Source organism: Staurois parvus, unplaced genomic scaffold (genome assembly GCF_062004578.1).
Source record: "Staurois parvus isolate SC_StPar_1 unplaced genomic scaffold, SC_StPar_1.0 ptg000203l, whole genome shotgun sequence".
In the NCBI taxonomy this organism is placed as follows: domain Eukaryota; kingdom Metazoa; phylum Chordata; class Amphibia; order Anura; family Ranidae; genus Staurois; species Staurois parvus.
The window spans coordinates 160,486-186,483 of record NW_028317999.1 but is presented as its reverse complement, the minus strand read 5'-3'; the positions used below and the strand labels follow the sequence as shown (position 1 = coordinate 186,483).

At 43.3% G+C, this 25,998-nt stretch overlaps 1 protein-coding gene across 3 annotated transcripts in view; it reads right to left on the bottom strand.

Moving 5' to 3' along the window:
- Positions 1-25,998, bottom strand: part of LOC149461400 (ethanolaminephosphotransferase 1-like) — a 97,762-nt gene that overhangs the window by 41,472 nt on the left and 30,292 nt on the right. For all 3 annotated transcript variants that reach the window (XM_089678310.1, XM_089678312.1, XM_089678313.1), the window contains exons 2-4: positions 23,549-23,617; positions 20,498-20,606; positions 15,134-15,208 (exon numbers count right to left, since the gene is read on the bottom strand). In XM_089678310.1, the coding sequence (XP_089534436.1) occupies positions 15,134-15,208; positions 20,498-20,606; positions 23,549-23,617 (253 nt within the window). The remainder of the gene's footprint in view (positions 1-15,133; positions 15,209-20,497; positions 20,607-23,548; positions 23,618-25,998) is intronic.

Below are 25,998 nucleotides of genomic sequence, written 5' to 3'. Positions count from 1 at the left end.
ATAAAGAAGATTGGGTAGGTGGGGGAGGAAGATGGAGTACCATGGTGGGTAGTAGGGAGGCCAAACATGCTGCCAAACTTCAGACCAAAATATGAGAAAACAAGGTCTGAAAGGGCGTACGTGCTCAGAGTCTTACCCAGAAGAAGGAATCAACTGTGACTTTGGGTCACAGTTGATTCAAGGACCAAAAATAGGTTTTTTTGTGGCTCTCAAGGGGAGGGGTTGGGGAAGGGTGGTAGGAGGGAGGAGGGGAAAAAAGGGAAGGTCTTCCTGTTTTAAAATTTTGTTTACCTCTATCCTTGCAAAGGATACATAGAGGAAAACAGTTAAATGGGAAGAAGGAATATGGTTAACTTTATGACATATAACGTTAAAGGACTAAATACTCCAACAAAAAGACACAAGGTTTTAAGGGAAATATACCAACAATCTATTGAAGTGGTGTTTCTTCAAGAGACACATATATCCAAGGATTCAAATATTAAGTTATATTCTTGATTTTTACTAACCTGGTACTATGCGGACTCTCCAGTAAGACAGTCAAAGGGTGTGGCGATAGGGTTTGGAAAAAACATAAAATTTACTTTGGATGAAAAGCTGGTAGATCCAGCAGCCCGATATTTAATTTTAAGAGGAAGCTTGAAGGGAGGAGTGTACATTAGCAAATATTTATTGCCCCAATAAAAACCTGACAAAATATTTGGAAGGAATATTGGCAAAATTTACAGACTGTAAAAAGGGTAGTATGATTTTGGCAGGTGATTTTAATTTTTGCATGGACCCAGAGATGGATGCCTCATTGTGCGCCCAGAGAGAGGGGGATAGGAGTCTAAAGAATATAGAAAAAAAGTTATATCAATGTCAGCTGATGGATGCTTGGAGGGTTGAACACCCTAAGGAAAATGACTATACCTTCTTCTCTGCAGCACAAAGGATGTATTCAAGACTGGACAATATGTTGATTGAACATAGACTCTTGGAGTCTTTGGTGAAAACTAACATAGAAGTAATATCTATATCAGACCATGCCCCTGTCACAATGAAACTACGGTGTGGAAGGGAACAGAACAAAATAAATATGTGGCAATTAAACAAGACTATTTTACAAAACACGGAAGTGGAAACGAGTAAAGCAGGAAATAGATCAATATTTTAAGTTAAATGAATCCGAGGAGGTTTCTATCGCCACGGTATGGGAAGCACATAAAGCTTATATTAGGGGTATATTGATTGCAATAGGTACAGATATAAAGAAAAAATGGGGGGGGGGAGAATTTGGATATTAATGGAAGAACTACTTCAGCTGGAACAATCACACAAAAAGAAAATAAACATAGAGTAACAACAAGAGAGAGTATTAAAAAGAGAGGAGTTAAAAGCTTTTATGGAACAAGAAACAAAAAAGATATTTAACGGGGTTTCAAAGGAAAGATATTGGTGGGGGAATAAACCGGGGAAATACCTAATGAAGAAGTTGAAGGAAAAGAAATCAAGGAACTTTACAGATAAAATGAAAAAGGTGAAATGGTTTATTCAACCACCGACATCGCTAACACATTCCAGAGATACTATAGTGGTCTATATGGAGCAGAAGGTAAGAACCAGAAGGAAATGGAAGATGAGAGGAAAAAGAAGAGGAAGACTTATCTGAATGAGGCCAGTTTACCTAGAGTGGACAATATTAACAGCTCTAGACAGCTTAATATCAATAGGAGTCAACGTAGCATTAAAGGGTACAGCTGTAGGAAAGAGTCCCGGACCTGATGGATTTACCATGGGATACTATAAGAAGTTTAAAGAACATCTAGTCCCCAAACTGTGTATTTACATGAACACACTGGGAGAGGAGACAACGATATGGGAGGAATTGTAAAGGCATAGATCACAGTAATACTCAAGGAGGGGAAAGAATGGTCTCAATGTACCAGCTACAGACCTATACCTTTTGCTGAATACTGATACAAAACTGTATGCGAATGTATTAGTTACAAGGATGAAAAGAGTTGATGTCTGACTGGATACACTTAGACCAAGTGGGGTTTATCCCGGGCAGAGAGGGAAAGGATTATGGCTTAAGAACATTGCTTATCCTGCAAAAGAATGAAACAGAACAGGTACCGGGAATTATTCTGTCAGTTGACGCTGAAAAGGCATTTGATAGAGTAGATTGGGGATTGATGATTGACACGCTGAGAACATTAGGAATTGGGCCTAGAATGATGCAGTGGATAAAAGAGTTATATAGGTGTCCTTCAGCTGCAGTGAATGTAAATGGTTCACTATCAAAGTTCTTTAGGATGCATAGTGGAACCAGACAGGGATGTCCCCTTTCCCCGTTGCTGTTTGTCATCTCCTTGGAACAACTGTTATCGCAAACCCCAGCTTAACATTACCGAAATTAATGAGAAAATTTAAAGAATATGGAGAGTTATCCAATTTGAAAATTAATTCTCCTTTACATGGAGAGAAAAAGAACTAAAGTACTTGGGAATAAAATTAACATCGCCTAGAAAAAAAATCTATATCAGGCAAATTATATCCCATTAATAAATGAGATAAAGGATGAATTGAGGAAATCCTCTTTGAGAATGCTGTCTTGGATAGGTTGGATAAATATAATTAAGATGATTACAGTACCAAAAGTTTTATAGAAATTTATTATGCTTCCAATACCTCTTCCGGGGTCTGTTTTAGGTTTCTCAAAAAAATTACACTTAGATATGTGTGGACCAACAAAGAATCAAGAGTCAAATATGAAGTTTTATGCAGTAGCAAAAAAAAGGGGGATTAAATATGCCAGATTTTAGGACATATAATAATTCGGTGCTACTAGCATGAATTGTAGATTGGATATATAACGAACAAGGGAGAAGTTGGATAAAAATGGAAAGTTCACTTAGTAAGGCACCACTAAATAAAGTTTATCTGGATACCACAGGAATTTTGCACTTGGGATGAGGATACAAGCACTTTGACAAGGAATGTATTTAGGATTTGGGATGAAATGCACAAGCAGATGGATTGGAAGTTTAATTCACTGTCAATCCCGTTGGCGGGAAGTAGGAAGTAGGTTTTTCCTGCCCACACATGATAATATTTCAGGGAAATGGATAATTGATAGACATGCATGTTTAAAAGATATTGTGGATAAAGGGGTTTCATGTTTTTTACACAATTTGAAGAATAAGGAAATATTTTCTACACTGGATGAGTGGCGGTATGGTCAGATAAGACATTTTATCCCACAAAGCTCCCACAGCCACTAAGGATCGAGGAAGAAATGTATCCTTTAGAGCAGGGCTTAAAATTTCAAGCCCTGAGCTACTAGCCAGGCCTTAAGAGTTACTTGCCACCAACAAACACACATAAACAGAGACACCTGCACACACACACACAGACATGTACATACACACACAGAAACATGTACACACACGCACAGAGACACATGTACACACACAGACACATGTATACACACACAGGTACGTACAGACACGAATACACACAGATACATGTACATACACAGAAATACACACGTACAGACACATATACATACACAGACACATGTACATACATATACAGACACATGTACGTACACACACACGCGTACATGCATACACACACACATGTACACATACATACATGTACATACACACAGACACATGTACATGCATACACAGACACACATAAACATACACACACATGTACACACACACGCACGCTGTTAAATGCTCTCTCCTCTCCCCTGAAGCCACCACTGGCTGACATAGAGGATCATGTAACCAGAGTGAGCTGAAATTAGGTAGGCACACACACACACCCCTATAAAAAGTTGCAGTACTTCGTTGTTCACTAACAGAGCTGGGTACTGCACTCTAGGGGGAAGCAGAGAGCACAGCACACACTCCTTCCTTTGCTTTCACTGTGCTCAGCTATTGAGCAGTCTGACAGCTCCCAGTGCCAATGACAGATCCGGCCTGAGCTCTGAGTCTGCACAGCAAGATGGCCCTGGGGCATACACTCGCCCCCACCATAATTTCCACTCACCATTGGCGAGCAGGCGAGTGGAAATTTCAAGGCCTGCTTTAGAGCAACTGCTGAGTATAAATAGAAAACAGAAACCTATTACCTTTAGGATTTATAGAATCCTCACTGAAATAGAGGGCCCAGTTTCCCAAAATGTTTTGGAGAAGTGGGAAATGGAGTTTGGAACAAATTTGAATGAGCAACAAAAAAATAAAATGTTAAGTTTAATACATGGGGCAGTGAATATGAGCATAGTTGAAATGAATTATAAATATCTAGTAAGATTTTATATTACACCCAATGTGATGCATAAACTAAGGCCAGAGGTCTCATCCCAGTGTTGGAGGGGATGCAGGAGTAAGGGTACAATGGCACATGTCTGGTGGGACTGTCCCAAAATACAGGAGTTTTGGAGGGAGATAATGCAATGTATACATATATAAGAGATCCATAAGATTAGTGTACCAATAGACCCATGGGTTTGCTTATTTTATAAATCAGAGCTTTCGGTGAAGCAATATAAAAATATGATATTATTCCATCTTTTAAATGTGGCCAAAAGCCTTATTCCTAAATATTGGCAAACACCAGAGTCCCCAAAAATAAAAGATTGGATGGATAGAGTTGAGTATATACATAGAATGGAAGAATTATATCATATAGACGAGGATAAAATGGAAAACTTTAAGAAGGCCTGGGAAGGATGGTATAATTTTAAAAAATTCAAAAAGATTTTTAGAAGTGGGCAGATTATAGGGGAAAAAAGAAAATAAACAAGAGTTTGGAAATAATAGGAAAGAAAGAAAGAGGAAAAAGATAATGAGGGAAAACAGTAAGACAGATCAACAAACTAAGAACAAGAAGTAAATGGAAGGGCCAAGAAGAAAAAGGGTGGGGTAAATAAGGGGATGGGTAATGTAATTAAGTATGGATTTTCTATTGCATGATGTTGGTTTAAAATAGATTTGTATTATAAAAATTATTAAAGATATAATAATAAAAAAAAAATGGTATTTCTGTATTGGAACAAGCACACTGCATTTTCCCTGCCCAGCAGACAGCAATCCCCAACCCCCATTGTGACAACATAATTTTGTGCACTGAAAATAATGAACATTTGTTAGAAAGTAACATAAAACAGTTCTGCAGTAACTTATATATTAATTTGCATTTAATTTAAATGGGACAGTCCCAGTACAGTACCAGTGACAACAGTCTCTATGGCTCTACAGAAGCCAGATTCATAGTGTACAGAAAGTAGGCTTGCAAACACAACCCAAGCCTGAACTGAAAAACTGTACCACACTTTTGCAATATACAGAATTTCTATCTGAAAATCAGAGAGTTCTCTGTTATGATCATGACAAACTCAGCTGAAAATCCTCTTGTTGTCCATAACTTATGTATTTTTTCATACCAACTGAGGATACAGTTTAGGAGCCTTTTCTTCCCTCAGCTGCCTCGCAGTCATCCTCACAGAGCTGACAGCTAGAGGCGGGACAGTTCTGGTTGGAGGGCACGAGCTGCCCGAGGTTAATAAGCAGGTGATTGGTTGCTAGAATGAAGGGCAGTCTTAGCAATCAATCACTGGCTGTCAGTCACAGCCTGTGTAATGTAGAACGCCTGGGGCGAAGTTAAAGGGGCTAAGGACATTAGTGCTAAGGAGTGCCGAGGACTGAATGTAGGGGGACTAGGGACTGAATGTGGGGGAGGGGCTGAGGACATTAAGTGGGGGGGGGGGTTGAGGACATTAAAATAAAGTGGAGGAGCTGAGAATTGAAATGTGAGGGGATAACGACTGCAATGTGGGGGGGGGGGTTTGAGAGCATTAAAGTGGGGGGCTGAGGACAGTAATGACGGGGCCTAAGGACAGTAACATGGGGGGACTAAGAACTGTAATGTGGGGCTAAAGACAGTACTGTGGGGTTGCTGAGGACAGTAACATGGGGGGGGGTGAGGACAGTTACGTAGGGGCTGAGGACAGTAACATGGGGGCGGGCTGAGAACAGTAGTGTGGGGGCTGGGGATAGTAACATGGGGGGAGCTAAAGACAGTAACGTGGGGGGGCTGAGTAAGTACAGTAGCTTGCTGGGGGGAGTCTGAGGTCAGTAATGTGGGGGGATGATGTAAAAAGGGGCAGAGTACTCTTCAGTGAAGGGGGCAGAGGACAGTACTGTTGTGGGGTGGCAGTGTGAGAACACTACTGTGAAAGGGGTGGAGGGGGGTGATGATAAGGGGGAGCTGATGACCCTCATCAAGAGGGGATCTTGCTGTGAACGAGGAGGGGACTGTGCTGTGCAGTGGGGATTGAGAACACTGATGTAAGAACAGGTTCAGGTCTGTACATGTGCATTAGGTGAACACGTCATGGGTAGGTCGGCCCATTCATTTTAATGGGCGGCACTACCTGCAAGATACACGAAGTCCCCGACTTTTTTTTTATTTTCAAAATTGCACTGCAGCAACACATGGTTTAGTGCACACGAAAATGCACCACAGGGGCCTAAATAAGATTCGGACCTTTGATGCATGAAAATCTTACTGCCCGGAGCTCAGTGAATTTTAATTCAATACCCCTGCACTACAAAATGCAAGTATTGTGTGTCCTTTTTCAATAGGAATATAGGAAACTATATGGACCAATACAAGCTGCTCAGCTTTTCATCTGAGTTCATTGCTTGTTCCCGTGTCTCCTCCTCCCATGCTCGCTTCCAGGACTTCTCCCAAGCTTCTCCCATCCTATGGAATTCTCTGCCCCAATCTGTTCGGCTGTTTCCTAATCTATCCACCTTTAGACAATCCATGAAAACCTTTCTCTTTAAAGAAGTCTATCCTGCTTCCACCTAGTAAACCACCATTTATTTCCTCCATCAGCTCATCCCCCCCACAGCTATTACCTTTTGTATCACTTAACCCTTCCTCCTAGATTGTAAGCTCTAACAAGCAGGGCCCTCTGTTTCCTCTTGTATCAAATTGTATTGTATCTGTAATGTCTACCTTCGTTTTGTAAAACGCTGTGCAAACTGTTGGCGCTATATAAATCCTGTATAATAATAATAATTGATGTCATGAGTTTACCAGACTCAATCGACATTATTCATTTTATAAGTCTTTTACAGTATTTATTTGTGATATATGTATATGGCAACAATGAAATACTGTTTATATGCATTTATATTCTCTTTTGTACTATACCTTGGTAGGTACATTTATAGTTCCAATTATAAGTGTTGTGGTTATATTTAATATACAGGGATGATACCTCCAGAGGGGATATTAAGCCCATATTCATCCTCCACGTATGCTTCTTGATCTTATTCACTAGGGATATAGAAAACTACAGGTGAAACTCGAAAAATTAGAATATCATGCAAAAGTTCATTTATTTCAGTAAGGCAACTTAAAAGGTGAAACTAATATATGAGACAGACTCATTACATGCAAAGCAAGATAATTCAAGCTGTGATTTGTCATAATTGTGATGATTATGGCTTACAGCTCATGAAAACCTCAAATCCACAATATCAGAAAATTAGAATATTGTGAAAAAGGTGCAATATTCTAGGCTCAAAGTGTCCCACTCTAATTAGCTAATTAAGCCATAACACCTGCAAAGGGTTCCTGAATCTTTAAATGGTCTCTCAGTCTGGTTCAGTAGGAATCACAATCATGGAAAAGACTGCTGACCTGACAATTGTGTAGAAAACCATCATTGACACCCTCCATAAGGAGGGAAAGCCTCAAAAGGTAATTGCAAAAGAAGTTGGATGTTCCCAAAGTGCTGTATCAAAGCACATTAATAGAAAGTTATGTGGAAGGGAAAAGTGTGGAAGAAAAAGGTGCACAAGCAGTAGGGATGACCGCAGCCTGGAGAGGATTGTCAGGAAAAGGCCTGTCAGGGATCGCGGCGTCCTGTCGGCCGGCGCATGCGTGCTGGCAACGGCTCAAGCCGGGATACAAGCACTAGGTCCCGGCGAGCCGCGGATGACAGGACGCCGCGCATGCGCAGTGGGAGCCGGGGGCGCGCCTCGGGCGGCCAATGACAGCCCGGGGGCGCGTCCTGGGCAGCCAATGACAGTGCAGGGCGCGATATTTAAAGATGCCCTGCACTGTCACTGATTGCCGCAAGGTCTTCTGAGTTCCTGAATCCTGTACCTGTGTTTTTGATCCTGATTGACCCTGACTACTCTTCTCTCTCCTGCATTTTGACCCGGATTGTCCTGACTACTCTACTCTCTCCTGCATTTTGACCCGGATTGTCCTGACTACTCTACTCTCTCCCATCCTGACCCCCGGCTTGTTAAACCTATCTACGGACTGACTTCTCCTGCTGACCCTGCGAGTGACCTGACGATTCTCCGCCTGCCGATTCTGTACCACGCCTCTCCCACGGGACCACTGCTCGCAATCTATCCTGCTGGGCCCTGCCGTCCTCCTCACATCTGGCTCTACCGGTACCAATACATCCCCAGAGGTTCCCCCTGCCACTGGTGGGCCTGCTCAGAGGTCGTGACCTGGTCCTGGTCTGTTTCAAGTCCATCCCCACCATCAGGGGCCCTGGTGAAAGCACAGACCGGGACTTAGACTCCACGCTTTGGGTAGGTCTGTCAAGTGGGCAGCCAGCAGCACCATCTGGCGGATCTTAACAGTACCTTGCGGCCATGACAGAGCCAGGAAGAGGACCGGCGTCCCTAGAGGATATATGCCAGCATCTGGCGACTCTAACCCAGGCCGTCCAGAACTTTCACAGCCACTGCACCCGTCTTGAAGACCGCTTAGAGACATTAGCCACCCAGACTCCCCCTGCTCCTAGTTCCGCCACTGCGGAGTCACCCGCTACCTCAGCATCCGGAGCAGTTGCTGCACCCCTAGCTCCTGAACCCGGCGTTCCCCTGCCGGAACGATTCCGTGGAGACCGAAGCCGCTTCCGGGCCTTCCGGAACGTGTGCACTTTATTTTTTGACCTGCAGCCCCGCACATTCATCACCGAGACCGTCAAGGTGGGGTTTGTAATCTCCCTCCTTCAGGATGAGCCCCAGGATTGGGCTCATCGCCTGATGGAGAAACGCGATCCCCATCTTGATTCCGTGACTGAGTTCTTTCAGGCCATGGCCGTCCTATATGACGACCCCCATCGGGCTGCCTCTGCAGAGGCTACGCTATACTCTCTGCGGCAAGGCCGCCGGGCAGCCGAAGAGTATGCGGCTGACTTTAGGCGTTGCATGGGAGATACCAGATGGAACGATGCGGCACTATGTCACCAGTTCCGCATCGGGCTGTCTGAGTCGCTAAAGGACGAACTAGCACGAGTAGGTCTACCGGACTCTCTTGAGAAACTGATAGAGTTGGCCATCCAAATTGACCGCAGACTGAGAGAGCGTCGCCTGGAAAGGAGCAGCCAGGGTCAAAGGTTGGCATGGATTCCACCGAGGGAAGCAGTTCCAACCCCAGGGAACCATACCCGGAGCACGGAAGCAGGGGACACCTCGGAACCCATGCAACTGGGACTGGCCCGTTCCACTTTACCGGCCGAGGAACGTCAGAGGAGACGATCGCAGAACCTATGTCTGTACTGTGAGGAAGCTGGTCACCAGGTGCGCTCCTGTCCTGCAAAAATGAGTAAGTTCGCTTCCTGTTTTCCTTTACCTACTGAAAGGGGTGATCAACCTAGTTACCTGGCAATACCTGTGTCTTTACAGCTCCCCGGAAGAACCCTGTCGGTGACCGCAATCATTGATTCGGGAGCATGTAGTTGTTTCATCGACCTTACTTTTGCTCACCGGCAAAAGATTCCCCTCCAGACCAAAGAAAGGGGGTTTAACATCTTCCTGGCAGACGGGTCTAGCATAAGGTCGGGAGTAGTGGATCAGGAGACTCCCCCTATTTTTACCACGATGGCTGACCATCATCAGGAGTTCCTCCGTCTGGATGCCATCGCGTCCCCCCTTTTCCCAATCATACTGGGGCTTCCTTGGCTGCGGGCCCATAACCCCAGGTTGATTGGGAGATGGGAACGGTTCAATTTCGGTCACCGTACTGCCGGGATCACTGCCACGTCCCAGGGCCCGTGTCTTCCCGGTTTCTCCTGTGCATGGATGGTGATATGGATCTTTCTCAGGTTGTCCCTCCGGCCTACCACGATTTCCTAGACGTGTTTAGTAAGCGAGGAGCAGACATTCTTCCCCCGCATCGTTCATACGATTGCCCCATAGACCTCCTACCGGGATCTGAGATTTCGTTTGGTCGCATTTTTCCCTTATCTGAACTAGAATCAGGAGTTTTGAGGGAGTACATTGATGACAATCTACGGAAGGGATTTATTCGCCCGTCCACGTCCCCGGCCGGGGCTGGGTTGTTTTTTGTGGAAAAGAAGGATAAATCATTACGGCCCTGTATTGACTACCGTGACCTGAATAAGATCACAGTAAAAAATCGCTACCCGTTACCCCTAGTCCCCGAGCTCCTCCAGAGGTTAGGATCAGCAGCAATTTTTACTAAATTAGATCTGCGGGGGGCTTATAACCTTGTTCGCATCAGGGAGGGGGATGAGTGGAAAACAGCCTTTCGTACGAGATTCGGTCATTTCGAATATTTGGTGATGCCGTTCGGGCTCTGTAATGCACCGGCCACCTTCTAGCACTTTATCAATGACGTCTTTCGTGATTTCCTCGATGTCTTCGTGGTTGTTTACCTAGATGACATTCTGATATTTTCATCCTCACTGGAGGCTCATAGGGAGCATGTGGCAAGGGTCTTAGCACGTTTACGTCAACACGGGCTTTACGCCAAAGCAGAGAAATGCTGTTTTGAACAGTGTAAAATCACGTTCTTGGGACTGGTTCTCTCTCCCGCGGGGGTTGCGATGGATCCCCAGAAAGTCACGGCGATCTTAGATTGGCCAACGCCCACTGATAAGAGGGGGGTACAGCGTTTCATTGGATTCGCAAACTTTTATAGAAAGTTTGTCAGGAACGTCTCAGGGCTGGTCTCCCCAATCACGCAACTGACTAAACAAGGGTTCCGTTTTAGTTGGACTCCCGAAGCTCAGACCGCGTTCGAAATGCTCAAGAAGTTGTTTACTTCCACTCCCATCCTCTGCCATCCAGATTCTTCTCTTCCATATGTTTTGGAGTTAGATGCCCCTGAAAACGCGGTAGGAGCGATTCTTTCCCAAAGGAGTGGGACCAAGGAATTACTGCATCCTGTGGCGTTTTTCTCCAGGAAGTTGACTCCGGCGGAGCGCAATTATGATATTGGAGATCGGGAACTCCTGGCCATCAAATCCGCTCTAGAAGAATGGAGGTATCTCCTGGAAGGAGCCACGCACCCAATTCTAATATTCACGGATCACAAGAACCTCGAGTATTTAAGGACGGCGAAACGACTGAGACCACGCCAGGCGAGATGGGCTCTCTTCTTCTCTTGGTTCAACTTTCATATAACGTACCGACCTGGGTCTAAGAATACGAAACCAGACGCTCTGTCCCGTATGTTTGAGGACCCCGACGATACGATGTTACCTGACACAATTTTGCCATCCGGAAGCTTCCTCGCCCTGCAAACGGAACTTCGCTCCAGACTGATTGACTCTTCCGTTGGACTGCCAGTCCCACCTGGGTCGCCTCTCCAGAACCGTGAGGGTCTGCTTTGGAAGGAAAATCGGATTGTGGTGCCAGAAGAGGTTCAAACTTTGGTCCTGGGGCACTGCCACGACCATCCAATGGCGGGGCATTTTGGGGTGACGAAGACTCGGGAGCTACTGCAGCGCTCATTCTGGTGGCCAAACATGGTCAAAGACTGCGAGCGCTACGTCCAGTCCTGTCCCACCTGCCAAAGGAACAAACCCTCCCGAAGCAAGGCCTGGGGATTACTGCGTCCATTACCGGTTCCCAAACGGGCCTGGCAAATGATTGCCATGGATTTTGTAGTTGAACTCCCACCGTCTCAAGGCTACACAGCTATAATGGTGATCGTGGATCGCTTTTCAAAAATGGCCCATTTCGTGCCCCTGGAGAGGACCCCGTCGGCGCCGGAGACTGCCCGAATATTCATTAAGGAAGTAGTGAGGCTACATGGGATTCCCGAGGACATAGTGTCGGATCGGGGAGTCCAGTTCACATCGAGATTCTGGAAAGCCTTATGTGAAGCATTAGGAATCAAACTGTCACTGTCATCCGCTTACCATCCACAGACCAACGGGCAAACGGAAAGGACCAATCAAACGTTGGAACAGTACCTAAGATGCTACACCTCCTACCTTCAGGACGACTGGCTAACACTATTGCCTTCTGCAGAGTTCGCCTATAATAACTCGATCCACTCAGCTACGGGACAATCACCATTTTTTACCAATTTCGGATATCATCCTACATTTCTCCCCGACCTAATGCCTGAAAATCCGGTACCCGCATCTCAAGATGTTTTGCATTTCTTTTCTGTCAATAACAAGACTATTCAGGAGGCCATCACTAAAGCCCAAGAAGACAGTAAGAAGGCGTTCGACAGAAAGAGAAGAGGAGAGCTGTTGCTCCAGCCAGGGGATCAGGTTTGGTTGGCTACGACCAACCTGAAAATGCTGTGTCCTTCGAGGAAGTTAGGACCGAAGTACCTTGGCCCGTTTCCAATTAAACGGGTAATCAACAAAGTGGCCTATGAACTCGGGCTCCCGGAATCCTTCAAAATACACCCTGTGTTCCATGTCTCTCTCCTGAAACCGTCCAGACCTGATTCCTTCCCAGATCGCCAATCCAGACCTCCCGAGGCAGTCACCATAGGTGAACAAGAGGAATATGAGGTGGAATCTATTCTCAGTTGCCGAAAGAGGGGGGGCCAGACGCAGTTCCTAATAAAATGGAAGGGTTATGGCCCTGAGGAGAACTCTTGGGAACCCCTCCAGAATGTGCACGCCCCCAGGCTTATCCGGGAGTTTTTTCGTGGCCATCCGCGGTGGAGAGATCAGTGGGGCTCCCGGAGGGTGCCCGTAGAGGGGGGGCAATGTCAGGGATCGCGGCGTCCTGTTGGCCGGCGCATGCGCGCTGGCAACGGCTCACGCCGGGATACAAGCACTAGGTCCCGGCGAGCTGCGGATGACAGGACGCCGCGCATGCGCAGTGGGAGCCGGGGGCGCGCCTCGGGCGGCCAATGACAGCCCGGGGGCGCGTCCTGGGCAGCCAATGACAGTGCAGGGTGCGATATTTAAAGATGCCCTGCACTGTCACTGATTGCCGCAAGGTCTTCTGAGTTCCTGAATCCTTTACCTGTGTTTTTGATCCTGATTGACCCTGACTACTCTACTCTCTCCTGCATTTTGACCCGGATTGTCCTGACTACTCTACTCTCTCCTGCATTTTGACCCGGATTGTCCTGACTACTCTACTCTCTCCCATCCTGACCCCCGGCTTGTTAAACCTATCTACGGACTGACTTCTCCTGCTGACCCTGCGAGTGACCTGACGATTCTCCGCCTGCCGATTCTGTACCACGCCTCTCCCACGGGACCACTGCTCGCAATCTATCCTGCTGGGCCCTGCCGTCCTCCTCACATCTGGCTCTACCGGTACCAATACATCCCCAGAGGTTCCCCCTGCCACTGGTGGGCCTGCTCAGAGGTCGTGACCTGGTCCTGGTTTGTTTCAAGTCCATCCCCACCATCAGGGGCCCTGGTGAAAGCACAGACCGGGACTTAGACTCCACGCTTTGGGTAGGTCTGTCAAGTGGGCAGCCAGCAGCACCATCTGGCAGATCTTAACAAGGCCATTCAAAAGTGTTGGGGACTTTCACAAGGAGTGGAATGAGGCTGGAGTCAGTGCATCAAGAGCCACCACACACAGACAGATCCTCGACATGGGCTTCAAATGTCGTATTCCTCTTTTTAAGCTGCTCCTGAACAACAAACAATGTTAGAAGCATCTTAGCTGGGCTAAAGAAAAACAGATCTGGTCTGTTGCTCAGTGGTCCAAAGTCCTTTTTTCTGATGAGAGCAACATTTGCATCTCATTTGGAAACCAAGGACCCAGAGTATGGAGGAAGAATGGAGAGGCACACACTGCAAGATGCTTGAAGTCCAGTGTGAAGTTTCCACAGCCTGTGTTGATTTGGGGAGCCATGTCATCTGCTGGTGTTGGTCCACTGTGCTTCATTAAGCCCAGGGTCAACGCAGCCGTCTACCAGGAGATTTTGGAGCACTTCCTGCTTCCTTCCGCAGACGAGCTTTATGGGGATGCTGACTTCATTTTCCAGCAGGACTTGGCATCTGCCCACACTGCCAAAAGCACCAAAACCTGGTTCAATGACCATGGGATTACTGTGCTTGATTGGCCAGCAAACTCGCCTGACCTGAACCCCATGGAGAATCTATGGGGCATTGCCAAGGGAAAGATGAGAGACATGAGACCGAACAATGCAGAAGAGCTGAAGGTCGCTATTGAAGCATCCTGGTCTTCCATAACACCTTAGCAGTGCCACAGACTGATAGCTTCCATGCCACGCCGCATTGAGGCAGTAATTGCTGCAAAAGGGGCCCAAACCAAGTACTGAGTACATATGCATACTTATACTTTTCAGAGGTCCGATATTGTTCTATGTACAATCCTTGTTTTATTGATTGCATGTAATATTCTAATTTTCTGAGATTGTGGATTTGGGGTTTTCATGAGCTGTAAGCCATAATCATCACAATTATGACAAATCACAGCTTGAACTATCTTGCTTTGCATGTAATGAGTTTATCTCATATATTAGCTTCACCTTTTAAGTTGCATTACTGAAATAAATGAACTTTTGAACAATATTCTAATTTTTCGAGTTTCACCTGTATATGGACCAATAAAACAAGCTGCTCAGTTTTTCAGTTCATTGCTGCGATGAGCTTACTAGACTCCAAGACAACAGAGAAGACCCTGCATTGGATCAAATTCTGGACCACTTCACTTAAACCAAGATATGCCTTTGGGTGGAGTTCCCACTAGAAAAACTGGGTACATCAATATTTTTGTGTCTACCTGTGAGCATTCATAAATGAGTCTAGTTTCCAGGATCACTAAGCACCAAAAATGGAATTAAACATATGCAAAAAAATGCTTTTATATATAATTAGCTATCAATACCATACCTAATGCATAAGCCAAAAAGTTGCCCAAAGCAGCAGAGATCCAAATCCAGTGTGGAATATGCTCATTGCCAATACCTGGAAATCAGAAACATGACTAATGAAGCTTAAAGAATACATTTATGAAACAAAATACATATTCTCCCAAAAGTTTGTGGGAAAGGACTCAAACTGCTTAAAGTGATATTAAAGTATTGTTTTTTTTTAAATAACAAACATGTAATACTTATCTGTACTGTGCAGTGGTTTTGCTCAGAGCAGCCCCGATCCTCCTCTTTTTGGGTCCCGTACCGTCGCATATGCCCCCCCTTCTGCTGAGAGTCACCACAGCAGGTGCGCTCCTGAGGCATGGCTCTGCATGTCCATTCACACACACAGCTGTGGTTCGGCCCTGCCTGTCCATCTCCTGATTGGCTGACTGGCTGTGATTGACAGCAGCCAATGGCTCCCGCTGCTGCCTCAGGCAATCAGGAGTGAGAGCTGAGGCTTTTGTGGACATCGCTGAATCGAGATGGGGCTCAGGTAAGTATTAGGGGGGCTTGAGGGACTGCTGCACACTGAAGGTCTTTTACATTCATGCATAGAATGCATGAAGATAGAAGAAACTTGAGCCTTTAGAACCACTTTAAGTATGTATATTAAATATATCCTTTGCATAAAATTAAGTGGGTTCTTCCTTGATAGCATGAGCCACTTCACATTACACTGCATCACTTTCAGTTTCAATTCAACACAATTATAATTTGTTTGGTATCAAGAACCAACCACTTACAGATTAGGACTGCTGACAGAACATTAATGAGTCCACACCCTTCTATCGCTGTCACGTTATTGTCTTCCTCATGTGTTCGTCTCTTAAAGAGGAACTATTAAGTTCAATGTTATGTGGTCATTGTTAATGGTATAGATTACAGATTTTTAATCTGTTAAAAATGTGAATGATTTATGCATTTTTACTATTAGTATTACTGTATATGAATAATATAATATAGCACATATAGTAGACAGTACGATTACAATACAGTTCAAGACAAGAAGGACAGGAGGGCCCTGCTTATGAGAGCTTAAAGCCAAATGGAAAGGTAAATTATACAACAGTAGCCATGTGGGGATGAGGTATTTGAGAAAGTAAAATTTAGATCTAGCTGGAGGTAGGGTATGCCTGTCTGAAGAGATGAGTTTTCAGGGACCTGCTGAAGGCAGAGCAGGAGAGGTACAGGCGGGGGTTCAGAGTTCTAGGGGGATGCTCTGGAGAAGTCCAAGAGATGAGCATGGGAAATGGTGACAAGAGAGCTAGAGAGCAGGAGGCCTAAGGAGGATCAAAAAGGATATTTTAATATTATTGGGTCAGCACTGTGGCTAAGTGGTTAGCACTTCTGCCTGGCAGAAATAGGGTCGTTGGTTCAAATCCCAACCACGGCACCACCTGCCTGGAGTTTACATGTTCTCCCTGTGCCTGTGTGGATTTCCTCCGGGTACTCCGGTTTTCTCCCACACTCCAAAGACATGCTGGTAGGTTAACTGGATGCTGTCTAAATTGGCCCTAGTATGTATGAATGTGAGTTAGGGACCTTAGATTATATGCTCCTTGAGGGTAAGGGACTGATATGAATGTACAATATATATGTAAAGTGCTGCATAAATTGACGCCACTATATAAGTACCTATGATAAATAATTATCTCTAGACAAGATTTGTGAAGTAGCTGGGGATAGAGTTGTGGATAGCTTTGACAGTGTTTTTAAAATTATGAATTTCATTTGTTGGGTGACTGGAAGCCAGTCAAATCGGTAAGGTAGATGAGTTTGGCAGCAGCATTCATTATAGACTGAAGGGGAATTCGCCTGTGTAGAGGTAGACCAAAGGGGAGGGAGTTGATGTAGTGAGTGATAACAAGTAATTCATAATGTTATAGAGGTAACCTAAAAAAACTCTGGTTCACAAATAAACTCTTAGTCACTAGACAGTATGCACCGATAACACAGAATGCATAGAGAATTCTGAATAATGTAAATAAAGAGCAAAGACCGTTTACCTTCAGACTGTCTGGGGTTTATTGACTAAAGCTGGAGAGTGCAAAATCAGGTTTTATTGCCAAAGCTCAATTGAAGATGCTGAGGTTAGAAGCTGATTGGTGTCTGTGCAGAAGTGTGCCTGATTTTGCACTCTCCAGCTTTAGTAAATAAACTTCTCTGTCTGATAAAAACCTAATTTGGAGTGCCATGGCAGTTAAGCAGGAAAGGGCATGAGTAATTACCTCAGTTCATTCACATGTGTGCATACAGTGCCTTGAAAAAGTATTAATTCCCCTGGAAATTTTCCACATTTTTGTCATGTTGCAACCAAAAATGTTAATGTACAGTATTTTATTGGGATTTTATGTGATAGACCAACACAAAGTGGTACATAATTATGAAGTGGAAGGAAAATGACAAATGATTTTACATTTTTTTTTTACAAATAAACATCTGAAAAGTGTGGAGTGCATTTGTATTCAGCCCTCTTTACTCTGATACTCCTAACTAAAATCTAGTGGAACCAACTGCCTTCAGAGATCACCTAATTAGTAAATAGAGTCCACCTGTGTGTAATTTAATCTCAGTATAAGAACAGCTGTTCTGTGAAGCCCTCAGAGATTTGTTAGTGAACAAACAGCATCAGGAAGGCCAAGGAACACACCAGACAGGTCAGGGATAAAATTGTGGAGAAGTTTAAAGCAGGATTAGGTTATAAAAAAATATCCCAAGCTTTGAACATCTCATGAAGCACTGTTCAATCCATCATCTGAAAATGGAAAGAGTATCGCACAACTGCAAACCTACCAAGACATATCAGTTCACCTAAACTGACAGGCTGGGCAAAGAGAGCATTAATCAGTGAAGCAGCAAAGAGGCCCATGGTAACTCTGGAGGAGCTGTAGAAATCCACAGCTCAGGTGGGAGAATCTGGCCACAGGACAACTATTGGTCGTGCACTCCACAAATCTGGCCTCTGTGGAAGAGTGGCAAGAAGAAAGCCATTGTTGAAAGAAAAACATAAGAAGTCCCGTTTGCAGTTTGCAAGAAGCCCTGTGGGGGACACAGCAAACATGTGGAAGTAGGTGCTCTGGTCAGATGAGACTAAAATTTAACTTTTTGGCCTTAAAGCAAAACGTTATGTGTGGCGGAAAACTAACACTGCACATCACCCTGAACACACCATCCCCGCCGCAAAACATAGTGGTAGCAGCATCATGTTGTGGGGATGCTTTTCTTCATCAGGGACAGGAAATCTGGTCATAGTTGATAGGAAGATAGATGGAGCCAAATACAGGGCAATCCAGCAGGACAACAACCCTAAACATATAGCCAGGGCTACATTGGAATGGTTTAGATCAAAGCACATTCATGTGTTAGAATAGCCCAGTATAAGTAAAGACTTAAATACAATTGAGAATCTGTGGCAAGACTTGAAAATTGCTGTTCACAGACACTCTTCATCCAATCTGACAGAGCTTGAGCTATTTTGCAAAGAAGAATGGGCATACATTTCACTCTCTAGATGTGCAAAGCTGGTAGAGATATACCCAAAAAGACTTGCAGCTGTAATTGCAGAGAAAGGTGGTTCTACAAAGTATTGACTCAGGGGGCTGAATACAAATACACGCCATACTTTTCAGATATTTGTTTGTAAAAAATTTTGAAAATCATTTATCATTTTCCTTCCACTTCACAATTATGTGCCACTTTGTGTTGGTCTATCACATAAAATCCCAATAAAATACATTTACGTTTTTGGTTGTAACATGGCAACATGTGGAAAATTTCAAGGGGTATGAATACTTTTTCAAGGCACTGTATGCCTGCTAAAAACAAGGAAATTCAGAACAGCCCTGTTTGAATGAGAAGATGATGGCACTACAAAATATTAACATTTAATAATTACACTTTTAGTGCTAACTATAAATACTATAGAGAATGAAAATACATAAACCATTATGCATCCCAATAAAGTTCTAAAATTCTGTAAAAAAACAGATTAAAAAAACAATTAATTTGTGAACTTGAAATTATATTTGAATGCTTTTTTTGCATTCATCTTATATCATTTTTATGAAATATTGATATGTGCTGTGTTGCTGGTTGAAGCAATAGAATAGGCACGGAAGTAGAAGCACAGGGAATAGAACTAAAAGTTAATTTGGCTGTGTTTTCCTGCACCAGCTGTATATGGTTAGGCTGTAAAATGACGTATACAAAAAAATACTGGTAACTACACAAAGAAACAGGGAGATACAAGTGGAAAATTGTTGTGTATCCAGTATAAGTGTTTACAGAGCTAACCACAAACTAAATATCTGCATCATGGACTGACATTTTCTACATCATTGTCATACCATGAGAGAACTATAATGGTTCCAGACAACTGCAAACCAGAATTTGAATGCACTTTCTATACTGTCATCAGCAGCCATGGCCAGGCTGGGAATAAAAATCAGATATGAAGCACACAAAACCATATTTCTGTATATGATCAAACATGGTCATCTCTGATACAGCAATTATTTTATATGTTGGCAATACAGCTGGAATTGCAATATGCACGGGTACATAATGAGTACAGATTTACAGGATAACTGTACTTTTAGTATTGTTATCCTGTAAATGTCCTGTCTCCAAACCAGCAGCTCCTCAAAGTTGTATGCATACCTTTACCTGCTCCTCCAAGATCTTCTCAAAGCCTCCTCACTGAAAGTCTTATTGCCATATGAATGAAGGTTGTCATACATTTTTGCTTAACTTGACATAATATGAGGCTCCCACAAAATGTTTTGTCTAGGAGCCCCCACAGACCTTAATAAAATCTGCCGCTGGGCAACAACTTAAAGTGGACCTCCCATGAACACTTTACAGCCAGTCCCCATCCCCAAAATACAAATGACTTAAAAAGCCCAAAAAAGAAAATTTTTGACGAAAAACCCTAAAAAATATTTACCTTGTGTTTAATGATTGAGAACTGTCCATCTTTATTGTGTCGTCTTTAGATTAGGTGTAAGACTGGTAATAAGGTTGAAGAAGAGGATGAGGTCTAAGCTTTATTTTTGAAGGTTTTTTTTTCCCTTCAATTCTAATATTTGTGGCAGCAAAGAAAATATTCAGTTTTAAGGTTCAGTTTAAACTTATTTTAATCAAGTTTACTATTATTTTTTTTAATGGCCCCTTGGTATTAATTTCATTTCAACTAATAAAATAATTTTTTTCTGAATAAATAATATCTCTCTAATTCTTAACTTAAAAACAGACAGCTGAAAACATAAGCGTAAAAGCAATAGTGAGAAGAACAGAATAGATGCAAAGAATATTCATAATTTGTGAGAGATAATATTACCTGATGCTGTATAATCCCAATCATAAAAAGATAATAAAATATAATTAAATAATATCATCAAAAATCCAGAGAAAGTTAATATATTTGGAGCAATCCAAAGAGGAACTATCTAGAAAAAAAGAAAGATGAAAACAGTTAAATGCATAATATAATATTCCATAATTCTAAAGAAAATAATATTTAATAAGAAATCATAACTTTAACCCCCTTTTACATGTACATTGCATTTCCCCATTGGAAAACAGGCAAATATGTTGATTTGTTTCACACAAAATTAAAATGAATGTTTTAGGTTTGAAAAATTATTCAAAACCCCTAAACATGATAAATTTTCTGAAAGCAGAAAACCTATCAAATAAAAGTTGATAATAGCAAATTTTTATGCTGCATGATTTTTTTTCGCAACAGTTCTTCAAGCCTATATTTTCAGTAAAAAATACACAAAAACTAATTTTAGTGCACACAGACACTTTAAAATTTAACTTTTTTTTCAAATTAAAAAAGATAAGACTGTGTAGAGTAAACAGATACCAAATATGTCAAGCCTTAAAACTGCATGTGAAACGCTGACAAATTACCATACTCAAAACGTGACACTTTTCAACCCTTTGCAGCTCATCAGTTTTCAGTTAACCAAATAATAGCCCTACAATTATTCCTCTAAGTCATGTGTGCACAAACCCAATATGTAATATGCAACTGTTATTTATGCACACACGTGCTTCCTGAGAGTACGCATATTTATGTAAGTACATAGGGGCGGTTAGGTCCCGTAAATATTTTTTCATTTTAGTCAGCTTCATTTGTTTTTAAATTCACTTTCTTACTATCACAAGGGGGGAGGTGGGGGCTAAAAATCCCCCCTCTGTTAGTATTGTGCAGTGACAGGTCATCTTAAAAGAGACATCAGGGGCCTTTAAGACCACTGATGTCTCTCCGACACTGCTACCAACCAAATACTCACAGTACTCAATGTGTTTACATTCTTGGCCACCAGCAGACAGAATCTGGCAGCCAAGAACCCAGAACTTCCCTAAGCAGAGCACTTTCCTTTTCCAGCTGAAGGATTTATTTAGGAATAGTCTCTATTTGTTTTCAAAGCTTTGGTCTATAACATAGCAAATTAGCTGAATACTGTCTCTTGACCTCTGTGGGATAATCTCCCTTTTGCCAAAGCCCCTAAAATCAACTTAATGAAAGCCTATGTGTTGCCTATGTGTCCATGTACACATAGGCTTTTACCAGAGTTTAGGAGTAGCACAGTTTAGGGGCAGTTAAACGTCCGTCTCCTGAACATAGAAAAATTGTGATCAGGAGAGGAATGTTTTGGCCAAAAAATGCTAAATGCGGCAAAAATGCGTATAAACGCATATAAATTATTCTAAATGCTAGCCACGTTTAGCATTTGGGAGTTTATTCATGTCAATGAAAAATACTGTGGTCAATCAAATGAATAAACATCCAAGTGCTAAATGCAGGATTTTGCCGTGTTTAGCATTTTTCTGCTGCTAGGAGAGCTAAACTTCTAGGGGAGTTCATATGTACATTTAACACATACACAGGAACTTGAAGGACAAGGACAGGTCCTTTAAACCGCCAGACTATAGAGCTGGAATGCACAGGTAAATAACTTATTCATTCACTTACCGTTTAGGACAGGTATAGCTTAAAAAGACATGCTTTTATGCTTAAAGCAGTACTAAACTCCCCTCACCTCCTCCATGTTTTTTTGCTTACCTGTAGTGTTATAGTGCTCTTCAAAGCACATGCTCACCTGCACAGTATATTCAATGGTGTTAAGCTGTGATCTGCCCTTTGGGTGTCACACAGCAGGTCTTGTGCCGCCACCTTTGTCCAATTGAGCTGGCTTCCTCTTCCAGGGGTAGGCAGCCAGCTCCAATGCATCTGCTCTCTAGACCTCCTGCCCCCCCACCACCCTGAACACTCTGTGAGCCAATCCTGCAGCCCCCTGGGAGATGCAATGTAAGTATCCTAGGAGGCTCCAGGACAAAGTACATGCCATTCTGGCCTAGGCAAGAATTGCAGTGGGGCGGCACTAACAATTAAAAAGTGTTAAAAGTAGATGGTAAAGGAACAAAATACTGCAATTCTGCCTGAGGAGGGGGAAGTGTTAAAGTGGAACTTGCTTAATTTTGGGAGTTTAGTTCTACTTTAAGCTGTTTGACTTTCTTACCAAATTTCATTTTACGTCACCGACATCTACATACAATGCAAATGTAATGTTCAACTTAAAAACTATCAATCACCGAAATAATTTTAATGAAACGGCAAGGGAAAAATACCTGGCAACAGATATCTATTTTATTGCTCTGTACTATTCACTAAGCCATGCTTGGGCACAGAAAGTCTGATATTGGCTTATTTTGTTTTGCTATCTGTTTCCTGTCTAACCTAATAGTTCTCTAGCTCCTATTAAGAGCATTATAAACCTTTCTATATGCACCTTGTGTTTTTTAACTGCATAAGAGGTGTGTTGATCATGTAGTTTCATAGTGTAAATTGTTGACCTGTATGCATGGCCTATAAGAGAGAGAATCTACAGTATCAGAAGTTCCTTTTTGTGTTCAATATTAAAGCATGCATCATGGCACTGCAAATGTTAATGCATGACCTCTGTCTCTAGTGCATGAACTGACATTTCCTCTGAAGACACTAAATATCCCACAATCCCTGGGTCTCTCAGTCTAGCACTGGTGGAGATGCAGTAATTAGATCTGGCACAGACACAAACAGGCAAAGAATTCACAGAGTGATCATCATCCTGGAAGACATGTGCTTTCATCATATTAGCACTTCCACATTTGTGTTGCTGCAGTATCTTCTGTCACACAATATGATGCCCTGGATATGTAGATTAAAAGGAAAAAACTCTCATTGGCAGCTGTGGGCAGCTAAGTCTTTGTACTGGACATGCTGATGCGCAATTATGGTTTCTAATATTTAGATTTTTTTCATGCGTAATGTTTTACCAAGCCATATGGAGTACATGTTTAGGATTTCAATCATCTATTGAAGAAAACTTAATCTTACCTGTACAATTGTATTCCATACATGTTGCATTACATATACAGATAAAGGATTTGTGTCCACTGCACTATACTGAAAAGGAGAAAAAGAATGAACATTATTACACTAGAAAAACATAGTCGTGTTTGTATGTGTGTGAATATACACTATACAGCCAAAATTATTGGGAGACCCCTCCAAATCTTTGGATTCAGGTGTTCCAATCACCTCCATGGCCACAGGTCTATAAAATTAGACTGCTTCTACAAACATTTGTGAAAGAATGGTTCACTCTCAGGAGCTCAGTAAATTCAAGCGTGGTACCATGTAGGTTGCCACCTGTGCAATAGGTCCATCCATTAAATTTCCTTACTACTAAATATTCCACGGTCAATTGGGAACAACAGCAACTGTGCACAGAAATCGCCAACTGTCTGCAGAGTCAATAGCAAAAGACCTCCAAACTTCATGTGGCCTAAAGCCACGCCACCACTGGACTCCAGAGCAGTGGAGACGTGTTCTCTGGAGTGATGAATCATGCTACTCTGGCAATCCGATGGACGTGTCTCAGTTTGGCGGTTGTCAGGAGAACGGTACTTGCCTAACTGCATTGTGCCAAGTGCAAAGTTTGGTGGAGGGGGATTATGGTGTGGGGTTGTCTTTCAGGGGTTGGGCTTGGCCCCTTAGTTCCAGTGAAGGGAACTCTTAAGGCATCAGCATACTAAGACATTTTGGACAATTTATGCTCCCAACTTTGTGGGAACAATTTGGGGATGGCCCCTTTCTGTTTCAATATGACTGCCCACCAGCGCACAAAGCAAGGTCCATAAAGACATGGATGAAGGAGTTTCAGGTAGAGGAACTTGAATGGCCTCCACAGATCTGACCTCAACACGACAGAACACCGTTGGGATGAATTAGAGCGGAGACTGCGAGCCAGGCCTTCTCATCTGACATCAATGCCTGACCTCACAAATGCATTTCTGGAAGAATGGTCAATAAATAAATCCACCATCCACAATCTATAAATATTGCATACATCATAAAGTATAGTGGAAAAATAGAGCACCCCCAACAATAAAGTTATGGTACTTTAAGGGCAACTCAAAAAGTACTGAGGTAAAATAGCAAAATGTATTACAATATCTAAAAGGAGGGGGCCATTGGGTAAACTAGATGAATGCATACAAGCAATGAATAAGAATTATTTCAATCTGTGTTTACTATGTGCTGTAATCCCACGAGCAGGGGCGGACTGACAACAAATGGGGCCCCCCGGCAATAGGGGATCATGGCGCCCCTGTGTCCTTGCCCAAACTGAAAAAAGCCTATGAAAAAGGTACCAGGGGCATCTCATGGGGCCCCCTACTGACCCCGGGCCCTTGGGCAGTGCCCGAGTTTCCAAATGGTCAGTCCGCCCCTGCCCACAAGTATAACTTTTCTAGATGTAACTGTTAATAAAAATACTGAAGGAGACCTATCTAGTGGCCTCAATCGAAAACCAACTACGGGGAACACCATCCTACATGCAAAAAGCTCAAACCCACATTCATTAGTTCATTCTATTTCATATAGTCATCTCCGAATCAGGCGTAACTGTTCAGTTGAGGCAACCTTCCATAAAGAAGCAGCCGGTCTTAGAAATAGGCTATTAGAAAGAGGTTATTCACCTACATGTCTGAAAAAAACCTTTAACAGAGCCAAGCAAAAAACTAGACAAGAACTTCTTTTTTTTTAAAAAAAAATCAAAAAATCCAATGAACTACGCATTATCACTCGCTACACTAAACAACACAACACTGTTGGAAAGATAACTCACAAATATTGTCACATACCACAAACGGATCCAACTATCAGTTCTCACGATCCCAAGACTCCAGCTTTTACATACTGTAGAGCAAGAACCACTTACCAACTGCGCTATAGCCGAATAACGGCTACAGTGCAGTTGTCCAGTTCTGGGGGCACGCACCCAGCGATCTCCGTGATCGCTGTGTCCTACGGACACAGCTAATCATGTAATGTGGTAAAAGTCCAATGACACAGCAGATCACCGGTAAATGCAGTTGCCGATTATCGGCTGCACTTTCCTCACGCTGTCACAGCATGAGGAAAGTACTGCCGATAACCCTCAATTATCAGAGGACAGATCAGCACCGATCATTAGGGCACTGATGATCAGTGCCCAGCAGTGCCACCCACCAGTGTCGCCCACCTGTGCCCAGCAGTGCCACCCACTAGTGCCACCCACAAGTGTCCAGCAGTGCCGCCCACCTGTGCCCAGCAGTGCCACCCACCTGTGCCCAACAGTGCCTAGTAGTGCCACTCACCTGTGCCCAGCAGTGCCACCTACCAGTGCTGCCCAGCAGTGCCACCCATCAGTGCCCAGCAGTGCCGCCAGTCAGTGCCACCCATCAGTGCCCATCATTGTTGCATATCAGTGCAGCATTATCAGTGCCAGCTCATCAGTGCCA